Source organism: Macaca fascicularis, chromosome 11 (genome assembly GCF_037993035.2).
Source record: "Macaca fascicularis isolate 582-1 chromosome 11, T2T-MFA8v1.1".
Taxonomy (NCBI): domain Eukaryota; kingdom Metazoa; phylum Chordata; class Mammalia; order Primates; family Cercopithecidae; genus Macaca; species Macaca fascicularis.
Window position 1 is genome coordinate 82,179,384 of NC_088385.1, and position 13,138 is coordinate 82,192,521.

The window sequence follows — 13,138 nt, forward strand, 5'->3', positions numbered from 1 at the left end:
GTATTTTTTATTAATTGTTTAAAACATTCAAAAGGAAAAATGCTCTTTTAATCTTCCACTTTATCTCATTTCATTAAGTGGGAAACTACCTCAGAATTGATCTGTCACTTACTCACCAAAGCCACAAAGATGGCTGAAAGCAAAAATTTTTTTTTTTTTTTTTTTTTTTGAGACGGAGTCTCACCCTGTCACCCAGGCAGGAGCACAGTGGTGTGATATCGGCTCACTGCAAGCTCCATCTCCTAGGTTCAAGTGATTCTCCTGCCTCAACCTCCTAAGTAGCTAGGATTACAGGCACATGCCACCACGCTCGGCTTATTTTTGTATTTTTAGTAGAGACGGGGTTTTGCCATGTTGGCCAGGCTGCTCTCGAACTCCTGACCTCGTGATCCACCCAGCTCGACCTCCCAAAACTCATTTTTAAATTCTCAGTTCACTGTGATTTTTCTTGCACTTTTGCTGCCTCTCAGGAAAAAAAAAGCCAGTAAAATATATTTTGCAAAACTATTGATTCTGGCTAGAACAAGTCTATGAAAAAAATTGATACATCAATTTACAAAATACGTTAGTACGTTTTGCTAATAAAGTTGTAAAATAAATGAGATCCGAAATTTGTGTTGTCAAAATTTATTCTGTGTCTAAATTCCTTGGGTTATTTTCAAAATGGAGTAAATCAGTATTTTCTTCCCTTTTTTGTTTATTTGGAAAATGAAAAAAATTTACTCTATCATTGTCACAAAAAACTAGTAATGTTCCTTACCTCTTTATCTATCTACTGTAACTAGTTTTCCATAGAAGTCTTCTTCCTTTTGAATAACTTTGCTATTCTTTGCAAATAGATAATAGATAAAAATAAAGATTCACCATCCTTATGGCAGGCATCTTTGAAAATCAACTCAATATGTTTTTAATTCTTACCTATGTCTTGTGACTTGACAAAGGTAAGAATATGGTTAAGATTGCAAAATTTAAAACGTAATTAGTAAAATTTTTCTGAGAAAAACAAATAAATGTAAGTTATTGTTTTCATTTATAGTCTGATTCTAATATTGTTTGTATGATATTCCCATGGATAGAATAAAAATGTATTTCATAAATAATCTAGAAGAAATTATTTTGGCTGTATATTATATTATGAGTTTGGTTATATATTATAGTCTCCTTTTGATTTATGAGGATTACCAGTATGGAAAAACTAGCTTGGTAGCTCTCATAAAATCAGCCATAACAATATAAGAATTTTAAACTAAATATAAAAATTAGAAAAAATATGTAGCTAATAAGTATTTATGTACATTATTTTTTGTAGCATGACAAAGATTATACTAATTCTCTAAATGCATTGTTTGCATAGAATAGAATTGTTTTCCATATGTTATCTTGACATTCCTTTTCTTTATAGTTAGTTTGGGCCAATTCATTTCATGTCGGTTGTGCGGTTGCAATGTGTCCTGACCTTGGGGGAGCTTCAACTGCAATGTTTATATGCAACTATGGACCTGCGTGAGTTATTTTCTCTTAAAAATAATTTAATTGAAATTAATGTTGATGATGGTTGCCAAATAAGAGGATCTTATAGTAGAGACAAGTGTATTTTTGATAAGTAATGTCTCCCTTTAAAGTGCTAATCAAATGAGATAGGTGAAAATAGAAGATGGTGGCAGAATATTGCCTTATTTAAAGAAAAACTATACCTGTCATAAAATATTTAAACTTGAGAGAGAAAATGATGGAGACTGTTAAGTTTAAAAAAAGAGATAATATAAAATACATTGCCACAGTAATATATAAATACTGAAACACAAAAAGGCTGGCAGATGCTTCTCTAATATAATATAAAATAAGTGGAATAAGAAAACGATTGAGAATGATTGTAAAAGCATATACTTTTAAGAAAAGAACAACATAACTTTAATTGTCTTGCTGATAATTGCATATCTAGATGAAAATATAGCATAAGCTTAAAGGGAAACTCCGAAAATGAAATTCTAGAACTCTAATCTCAGTTAATCTATACTAGGAAGAATATAAAAACAGTTAATAACCCAGCTGTTCAACAAATATCAATTTAAAAACAAGCAGTAGAAAAGATAAAAACAAAGACAGAGAATAAATATGCAAAATTGACTACAAGGAGCTGAGATATGCCAAAATTACTAGAGAGAGGCAGAAATGTGTATATATCTCTCTGTATTTTCTTCCATGACCTTACACTTGGAAGCAAAAACAAGAATGATAAATACAAATTTTTATAGCTTGGGAAAAGTAGAGTTGCTATAGATTCAGAGAAATTATAAAACTACTGACACATTATCTTTTCTCTTAAGGAGACTAATCACAAGATTTGAAATGGAAAGAGAACAATAATAGGGGATGAAGGCTCAAGATTTAATGAAAAAGCAGTTAAGCATCATATTGCTTTGAATAAGTCAGGTTTTGGGGTCCAAACAAACTGTGTACATAACAGATTTCTTATGGGTCTTGTGAAAGCATATGAGGATATTGCTATGTCACCCCTGGCCAAGTGGTAGGGAGCAATATACCCTGTCACTTGAAACAAAAGCCAAAAAAAGCAAAATAGACGAAGCACATGAAGCAATGGTTTTAAAGACACTGGTTATAATACAACAAAGGGCTGTCATCTCTGAAAACTAACAAACAAAAAGTTAGCCCTATAATTCCCCCAGCCTTCTGTCTCAATGAGAGCTTTCAAGTCATGGCACATGAAATTACTAAGACAGAGGTTGACCGACTGACTCCCTGAGTTGAAGAAATGGAGCTAAAAGTATAAGAATACTAATACAGCTAGAGTTCACGGAAAAGAGTACCAGAGAAAAGAGAACTACACAGAGAGAACCCTAGAGATCTACAAAAGGTATTCCTTGAGTATTGATTAGCACGTGCATGTGAACAGGCCAGATTAAGAAGCATCTGAAACAGTAAGAGGACACAGTTCTTGGCACTCACATAGTGAGCAGAACTAAACTGCTCCAGACCCACCTAACAATTCATAATGTAAAACCTGAAAGGATCAAAATGTTCCCATGTAATCTGACTGTATCCCGCATAAGAAATGATTGAGAATGATTATAAAAGCACATACTTTTAAGAAAAGAACAACATAACTTTAACAACAACAACAAAAAACTCAAGGAGGTTTACAGAAATACATAATACCCAGCACCTAACACAATGTCTGGAATCTAATGAAATATTGCCAGCCATATACAGAAGGAAAAAAATAAGACATAATAAGAAGCTGAATCAATAAGTTGAAACGAATGCAGAACTTACACAGATGTTATAATTAAGAGAGACATTAAAATGATTATAACTGTATTCCATATTTTTAAATGTTAAACAAAGATGAAAAATATTCAAAACAGAGGACTACAATGTCTGAGACTTTTTAGAAGTTAAAATTAATGGAATATTAGACATTCCAGAAAAGAAAGATGAATGAATTCAAAATCATAACATTAGAAATTATCCAAGACAGTGATTCAGGAGTTCACAGCTGCAGTGAGCCATGATTGCCCTGGGAAACAGAGCAAGACCCTATCTCTTTAAAAAAAGAAAAGAAAAAAATTATCCAAGATAGAATCCATAGGGGAAAAAATATCCAAAAAGATAAAATTCATATCAGTTAGCTGTGATACAACTTTAGTGTAAATTGATTTCCTTAAATTGGACTGCCTCCTGGCCAGAGGGACAGGCTGGAGACTACCTAAGAAGACCGGGTCCCAGGAGGAAGGGGTGCCCACCACCACTGTGGCTCCAGTTGACCATTTTCCCCTGCTGCTGGTACCAGCAAGACTGAGTGATTTGGACCAGGAGAAATTCCCCACAGTGCAACACAGGTACTGTGACAGTTTGTGGCCAGACTGCTTCTTTAAGCAAGACCCTGACACATTCCTTCTTGCCAGGCAGGGCCTCTCCCTGAGGGATTTTTAGCACCCCCAGCCAGCGGTTTATGGACAGATCTCTGATTTCCATGAGACGAGCCCCTAGGAGGACAGGAAGCCACGGTATCATGGACTGCAATCTTATCCTTTTCTGCTGGCAAATGCTGAGGAGTCCGGGTAGTCTGGATAAGGGAAATTCTTGCTTATTTAAGTGGGTCCCTGATCCTATTTCTCCTGACTGGGTGAGATCTCCCAACAGGGGTCTCCAGGCACTGCATACAGGAGCATTCTGGTAGGCATTAGGTCAATGCCCCTCTGGGGCAGAGTGCCTAGTGAAAGGAGCAGGCTGCCATCTTTGGTGTTCTGCCTCCTCCACTGGTGATACCTCCGGGGTCAGAGGGACCCAGGTGAACAGGGTCTGGAGTAGGCCCCCAGCAAATCACAGCAGCCCTAGGGAAGAGAGGCCTTACTGCTAAAAGAAGAACAAACAGAAAGCAACAACAGCATCAATTAGACCACAAAAACCCCATCCAACGGTCAGCAGACTCAAAGATCAAAGGTAGATAAACTCTTGAAGATGAGAAAGAATCAACTCGAAAATGCTGAAAACTCAAAAAGCCACAGTGCCTCTTCAACTACAAATGATCACAACACATCTCCAGCAAGGGCACAGAACTGGGATGAGGCTGAAATGGATGAATTGACAGAAATCGGGTTCAGAAGATGTATAATAATGAACTTCATTGAGCTAAAGGAGTATGTTCTAACACATTGCAAAGAAGCTAAGAACCATGATAAAATATTACAGGAGCTGTTAACCCGAATAACCAGTTTAGAGAGGAACATAAATGAACTGATCAAGCTGTAAAACACAACATAAGAACTTCACAATGCAATCACAAGTGTCAATATCCAAACAGACCAAGTGGCAGAAAGGATATCAGAGCTTGAAGACTATCTTGTTGAAATAAGGCAGGCAGACAAGATTAGAGAAAAAAGGAACAAACAAAACCTGTGAGAACTATGGGATTATGTAAAAAGATTGAACCTATGACTGATTGGGGTACCTGAAATAAATAGAGAGAACAAACCAAGTTGGAAAACACACTTCAGGATATCATCCAGGAAAACTTCCTCAACCTAGCAAGAAGGTCAACACCCAAACTAAGGAAATCCAGAGAACCCCAGTAAGATACTCCAAGAGAAGATCAACCCCAAAACACATAAGCATTAGATTCTCCCAAGGTCAAACTGTAAGAGACAATGTTAAGGGCAGCCAGAGAGAAAGGCCAGGCTGCTTACAAAGGGAAGCCCATCAAACTAACAGCAGACCTCTCAGCAGAAACCCTAAAATCCAGAAGAGATTGGGAACAATATTTAACATTCTGGTTTGAGATGGAGTCCCACTCTGTCACCCAAGGTGGAGTGCACTGGTACAATCTTGACTCACTGCAACCTCCGCCTCCCAGGTTCAAGTGATTCTCCTGCCTCAGCCTCCTGAGTGGCTGGGATTAGAGGTGCCCGCCACCACACCCAGCTAATTTTTGTGTTTTTAGTAGAGACAAGGTTTTGCCATGCTAGCCAGCCTGGTCTCGAACTCCTGACCTCAGGTGATACACCCTCCTTGGCCTCCCAAAGTACTGGGATTATAGGCGTGAGCCATCATGCCTGCCCAATATTTAATACTCTTAAAAAAAAATTCAGCTTAGAATTTCATTTCCAGCCAAACTAAACTTCATAAGCAAAGGAGAAATGAGATTTTTTTTCAGATAAGCAAATGCTGAGGGAATTCATCACCACAAGGCCTGCCTTGCAAGAGCTCCTGAAGGAAGCACTAATATGGAAAGGAAAAATGGTTACCAGTCACTACAAAAAACACACTGAAGTACACAAACCAACAACACTATGAAGCAACTATATGAACAAGTCTGAAAAATAACCAGCTAGCATCATGATGACAGGATCAAATTCACATATAACAATACTAACATTAAATGTAAATGGCCTAAAGGCCCCATATAAAAGACACAGAATGGTAAGCTGGATAAAGAGCCAACATCCATCAGTGAGCTGCATTCAAGAGACCCCATCTCACATGCAAAGACATACATAGATTCAAAGGGATGGAGGAAAATTTACCAAGCAAATGGAAAACAGAAAAAAGCAGAGGTTGAAATCCTAGTTTCTGATGAAACAAACGTTAAACCAATAAAGATGAAAAAAGACAAAGAAGGGCATTACATAATGGTAAAGGAATCAATTCAACAAGAAGAGCTAACTATCCTAAATATATATGCGCCCAATACAGGAGCACCCAGATTCACAAAACAAGTTCTTAGAGACCTACAAAGAGACTTAGACTCCCACACAGTAACAGTGGGAGATTTTAACACCCCACTGTCAATATTAGACAGATCATAGAGACAGAATATTAACAAAGATATCCTGAAGTTGAACTCAGCTCTGGATCAAGTGGACCTGATAGATATCTACAGAACTCTCCACACCAAACAACAGAATATGCATTATTCTCAGTGCCACAAGGCACTTACTCTAAAACTGCACACAATTGTAAGTAAATCACTCCTCAGCAAATGCAAAAGAACTGAAATCATAACAGTCTCTCAGAACAAAAGATAGTCAAATTAGAACTCAAGATTAAGAAACACTCAAAACCACACAACTACATGGAAATTAAACAACCTGCTCTTACATGACTCCTGGGTAAATAATGAAATTAAGGCAGAAATCAAGAAGTTCTTAGAAACTAATGAGAACAATGAGATAACATACTAGAATCTCTGGAATGCAGCTAAAGCAGTGTTAAGAGGGAAATTTATAGTGCTAAACACCCACATCAAAAAGCTAGAAAGATCCCAAATTGACATCCTAACATCATAACTAAAGGAACTAGAGAACCAAGAGCAAACAAACCCCAAAGCTAGCAGAAGACAAGAAATAGCCAAGATCAGAGTGAAACAAGGTGATACAAACATGAAAAACCCTTCAAAAAAATCAATGAATCCAGGATCTCGCTTTTTGAAAAGATTAATAAAACAAATAGACTGCTAACTAGCTGTTATCATACATAAGTAAAGAGAGAAGAATCAAATAGACACAATAAAAAATGATAAAGGGGATATCACCACTGACCCCACAGAAATACAAACAACCATCAGAGAATACTATAAACACTTCTGTGCAAATTACTTGGAAAATCTAGAAGAAATGGATAAATTCCTGTAAACATATGCCCTCCCAGGACTGAACCAGGAAGAAGTTGAATCCCTGAATAGACGAATAACAACTTCTGAAATTGAGGCAGTAATGAACAGCCTATCAACAAATAAAAGCACAGGACCAGATGGATTTATAGCTGAATTCTACCAGAATAACAAAGAGGAGCTGATACCCTTTCTTTTGAAAAAATTCCAAACAATTGAAAAGGAGGTACTCCTCCTAACTCATTGTATGAGGCCAGCATCATCCTGATACCAAAACCTGGCAAAGAAACAACAATAAAAAGCATCAGGCCAATATCCCTGATGAACATTGATGCAAACATTCTCAATAAAATACTGGCAAACCAAATCCAGCAGCACATCAAAAAGCTTATCCACCACAATCAAGTTGGCTTCATCCCCAGGATGCAAGTCTGGTTCAGCATATGCAAATCAATAAATGCAATTCATTATATCATCAGAACTAAAGACAAAAACCACATAATTATCTCAATGGATGACAAATGGCCTTCAATAAAATTCAACATTCCTTTATGTTAAAAACTCCTCTCAATAAAACAGGAATTGAAGGAGCATACCTCAAAAAAATAAGAGCCATTTATGAGAAACCCATGGCCAATATCATACTAAGTGGGCAAAAGCTGGAAGCATTCCCCTTGAAAACCAGTACAAGACAAAAATGTCCTCTCTCATCACTTCTATTCAATGTAGTATTGGAAGTTCTGCCCAGAGCAATCAGGGAAGAGAAAAAAAAAGGGGGGTGGTATTCAAATAGAAAGAGAGAAAGTCAAATTGTCTTTGTCTTTGTTTGCAGATGATATAATCCTATATCTTGAAATCCCCATTATCTCATCCCAAAATCTTTTTAAGCTGATAAGCAACTTTAGCAGTCTCAAGATACAAAATCAATACGCAAAAGTCACAAGCATTCCTGTACACCAACAACAGAGAAGCAGAAAGTCAAATCATGAATAAATTCCCATTCACAATTGCTAGAAAGAGAATAAAATACCTAGGAATACAGCTAACAAAAAAAGTGAAGGATCTCTTCAAGAAGAACTACAAACCACTGCTTAAGGAAATTGGAGAAGACACAAACAAATGAAAAAAACATTCATGTTCATGGATAGTAAGAATCAATATCATGAAAATGACCACACTGCCCAAAGTAATTTATAGATTCAATGTTATTCCCATTAAACTCATTGACATTCTTCACAGAACTAGAAAAACTATTTTAAAATTCATATGGAACCAAAAAAAAGTCTGTGTAGCCAAGACATCCTAAGCAGAAAAGAACAAAGCTGGAGGCATCACACTACCTGACTTCAAACTATACTACAAGGCTGCAGTAACCAAAACAGCATAGTACTGGTACAAACACAGACACACAGACCAATGGGACAGAATAGAGAACTCAGAAATAAGACCTTACATCTATTATCATCTAATCTTTGACAAACCTGACAAAAACAAGCAATGAGGAAAGGACTCCCTATTTAATACATGGTGCTAGAAGAACAGGCTAGCCATAAGCAGAGAATTGAAACTGGACAACTTCCTTACAACTTACACAAAAATTAGCTCAAGATGGATTAAAAGCTTAAATGTAAAACCCAAAACTATAAAAACCCTAGAAGAAAATCTAGGCAATACTATTCAGGACATGGGCATGGGCAAACATTTCATGACAAAAACATCAAAAGCAATTGCAAAAGCAAAATGGACAACCAGGATCAATTAAACTAAAGAGCTTCTACACAGCAAAAGAAACTATCATCAGAGTAAACAAGCAACCTACAGAGTGGGAGAAAACTTTAGCAATCTATCCATCTGACAAAGTTCTAATATCCAGAATCTACAAAGAATTTAAGTAAATTTACAAAACAAAAAATCATTCAAAAATGGGCAAAAGACATGAACAGACACTTCTCAAAATAAGACATTTATGCATCCAACAAACTACAAAAAAATAGCTTAACATCACTGGTCAGTAGAGAAATGCAAATCAAAATCACAATTTGATACCATCTCATGCCAGTCAGAATGGCAATTATTAAAAATGGCCGGGCGCGGTGGCTCAAGCCTGTAATCCCAGCACTTTGGGAGGCCGAGACGGGCGGATCACGAGGTCAGGAGATCAAGACCATCCTGGCTAACACGGTGAAACCCCATCTCTACTAAAAATACAAAAAATTAGCCGGGCGTGGTGGCTGGCGCCTGTAGTCCCAGCTACTCGGAGGCTGAGGCGGGAGAATAGCGTGAACCCGGGAGGCAGAGCTTGCAGTGAGCCGAGATCGCGCCACTGCACTCCAGCCTGGGAGACACAGCGAGACTCCGTCTCAAAAAAAAAAAAAAAAAAAAAAAAAAAAGTCCAGAAACAACAGATGCTGGAGATACTGTGGAGAAACAGGAATGTTTTTACACTGATGGTGGGAATGTAAACTCCACAATAGTCAAACCATTGTGGAAGACAGTGTGATAATTCCTCAAAGATCTAGAACCAGAAATACCATTTGACCCAGCAATCCCATTGCTAGGTATATACCCCGAAAAATATAAATTATTCTATTACAAAGATACATGCACATGTATGTTCAGTGCAGCACTATTTACAATAGCAAAGACATGGAATCAACCTAAATGTCCATCAATGATAGACTGGATAAAGAAAATGTGGTACATATACACCATGAAATACTATGCAGCCATTAAAAGGAATGAGTTCATGTCCTTGGCATATATATATAAAATATATAATATATATTATATACATTATATATGATATACATTATATATTATATAATATATATTTATATATGGTTTTATACATGTTTTTAAACCATATATTCAATTATCCCATTTATATTAACCATATATAACATATATAATATATATTATATTTTTTATATATATGGTTTAAAAATATGGTTTATAATATATATTTTATATATATGTGTGTGTATGTGAATATATATATATTAGCTTACAGACTGCATAAAACAGATAAAATATAAAATACAGAAAAACAGACCACAGGACAGATTTGGCCTCTGGGCCATACTGTGCTGATTGCTACTCTATAGAAAATCCACTGGAATCTACCAAAACTCATCTAAAACTAATAAGTTTAGCTTTTAGGATACAAAATAAGTATACAAAAATTAATTACATGTCTGCATACTAACAGTTAACAAGCAGAAATTGAGTGAAAATATCATTTAAAATAGCATCAAAAATATAAATTATCTAAAGAAAGAGACATATACTGAAAACTGCATAATATCATGAGAGAAACTAACAAAGACACAAATAATTAGAGAGATAGACGTTGTTCATGAGTTAGAAGACTCAGTATTTTTAAGATGTCCTTTTTTTTTTTTCTGAATTGATCTATGGATTCAAGACAATCCCAGCAAAAATTCTACCACATAAGTTGACAAGTTGATCAAAAAATTCATGTGGAGACACAAAAATTTTGAATAACCAAAACAACCTGAAATAGAATAAATTTAAAGGACTAATACTATTGCTTTCAAGTGCTAATAATATGGTTTTCAAAAGTTATTAAAACTGTAAAATAATCCCAACATTGTGGTATTTGCATAAAGTTAGACAAATAGATTAGTGGAATAGAATACAGAGATCAGAAATAGACCCACACATGGCTGACCACATATTTTCAACTAATTTTTCAGAAATGGACAAAGGTATTTCAGTGAAAAAAAAATTAATAAATCATACTAGAACAATTAGTTATCCATAAAGTAACTTGGATCTACACAATGACAAAAATTAACTCAGAATGAATTGTAGATGTATTTGTTCATTTCATACTACTATAAAGAAATATCCAAGACTGGGTAATTTATAAAGGAAACAGGTTTAATTGACTACATGGCCTCAGGAAACTTACAATCATGGCATAAAGCAAAGGGGAAACAAGCACCTTCTTCACAGTTCAGCAAGACAGAGAAGAGAAAAGGAGGAACTTCCAAACAGTCTTAAAACCATCAGATCTCATGAGCACTCACTATCATGAGAACAGCACGGGGGAAAACTCCTATGGTCCAATCACCTCCCTCTCTCAACATGTGGAGATTATAGTTCCCTCCATCAACACATAAGAATTACAATTAGAGATAACATTTGGGTGGGGACACAGAGCCAAACCCTATCACTTTGCCCCCAGCCACTCCGAAATCTCATGTCTTTTAACATTTCCAAACCAATCATGCCTTCCCAACAGTTCCCCAAAATCTTAACTGATTTCTGCATTAACTCAAAAGTCCATAGTCCAAAGTCTCATCTGAGAAAAGGCAAGTCCCTCCTGCCTATAAGCCTGTAAAATCAAAAACAAGTTAGTTATTTCCTAGATACAATGGGGATACAGGCATTGGGTAAATGCTCCCATTCCAAATGAGAGAAATTGGCCAAAACAAGGGGGATACAGGCCCTGCACAAGTCCAAAATCCAGTGGGGCAGTCATTAAATCTTAAATCTCTGAAATAATCTCCTTTGGCTCCATGTCTCATATTGGGGGCATGCTGATGTAAGAGGTGGGCTCCCACAGCCTTGGGCAGTTCCTTCATGGGCTGCTACTGAAAGTTTGTGGCTTTTCCTGGTGCATGGTGCAAGTTGCCATTGGATCTACCATTCTGAGGTCTGGAGGATGGTGGCCCTGTTCTCACAGCTCCACTAGGCAGTGCCCCAGTGGGGACTCTGTGTGGAGTCTCCAATCCCACCTTTTCTTTCCATACTGCCCTAGTAGAGGTTCTCCATGAGGGCTCTGCCCCTGCAGCAGACTTCTGCCTAGATATACAGGCATTTCCATACGTCCTCTGAAATCTAGGTGGAGGTTTCCAATCTTCAGTTCTTAACTTCTGTGCACCCACAGGCCCAACACGTTGCAGTCTTTCTGCCCCTTAGCTCAGATAGGTCTGAGTTCTTGTCTCACAACCAGGAAGAATTAGGTGTGTGGATACTGGAGAGTGAGTGGAGTAGAATTTATTAAGCAAAAGAGAAACTCTCAACAAAGAGAAATGTGGCAAGAAGGGAATGGTTCCCCTACCCAAAGGCTGGAAAGTACCCCCTTGTGGCTGATTCTGGGGCCTTTTATGGACTCAGAATGAAGAGTATGTGCTGATTGGTCTGTGAATATGCAAAAAAAAAAAAAAAAAAAAAGTTAAAGTAAAGACAACAGTATAGAAAACTAATTAGGAAAGGGTTGGCATATGTAAAATAGGTGAAGGGTGGGTATCAATCAGAGGAAAGTGCACCAAACAAGAAAACAAGTTCTCAATCCAGTCCAAATATTTAACTTGTAGCTTGGCTTTCAGGTTATAAACTGTCTTTGGCTTGAAGGTGGGGTTTCACCAGGGACCCAAGCCTATCTGCCTAGGCATTTGGCTGCCTTCTGCTACTCTCAACATCACATTGAAGTCACCAAGGCTTGGGGCTTGCACCCTCTGAAGCAAGAGCTGAAGCTGTACTTCAGCCCGTTTTAGCTGAGGAAAGAGATGTAATTGACTCATGGTTCCACGTGAGTGAGGAGGCCTCAGGAAACTTACAATCATGACAGAAGGTGAAGGGGAAGCCAGCACCTTCCTTACAGTGCAGCAGGAGAGAGAAGAGTAAAGGAAGAATTTCTAAACACTTTTTAAACCATCAGATCTCATAAGAACTCACTCACTATCATAAGAACAGCATGAGGGAAACCACTCCAATAATCCAATCACCTCCCTCCTTAAACGTGGGGATTACAGGTTCCTCCCTCAACACATGGGAATTACAATTCAATATGAGATTTGGGTGGGGACACAGAGCCAAACCATATCAACAGACCTAAATGTAAAATCTAAAACTACAGAAATTTTAGAAGAAAAGATGAACAAAAACCTTTATGACCTTCAGAGAGCCAAAGATTTTTAAACTACCACACTAAAACTATGATATATAAATTTAATGTCATTAAAATTAAAAATAACTACT

The 13,138-nt window shown here is 37.0% G+C and overlaps 1 protein-coding gene across 2 annotated transcripts in view; it reads left to right on the forward strand.

Moving 5' to 3' along the window:
• Nucleotides 1–13,138, forward strand: part of GLIPR1L1 (GLIPR1 like 1) — a 38,898-nt gene that overhangs the window by 12,247 nt on the left and 13,513 nt on the right. For both annotated transcript variants that reach the window (XM_065524583.1, XM_005571576.4), the window contains exon 3: nt 1,403–1,503. In XM_065524583.1, the coding sequence (XP_065380655.1) occupies nt 1,403–1,503 (101 nt within the window). The remainder of the gene's footprint in view (nt 1–1,402; nt 1,504–13,138) is intronic.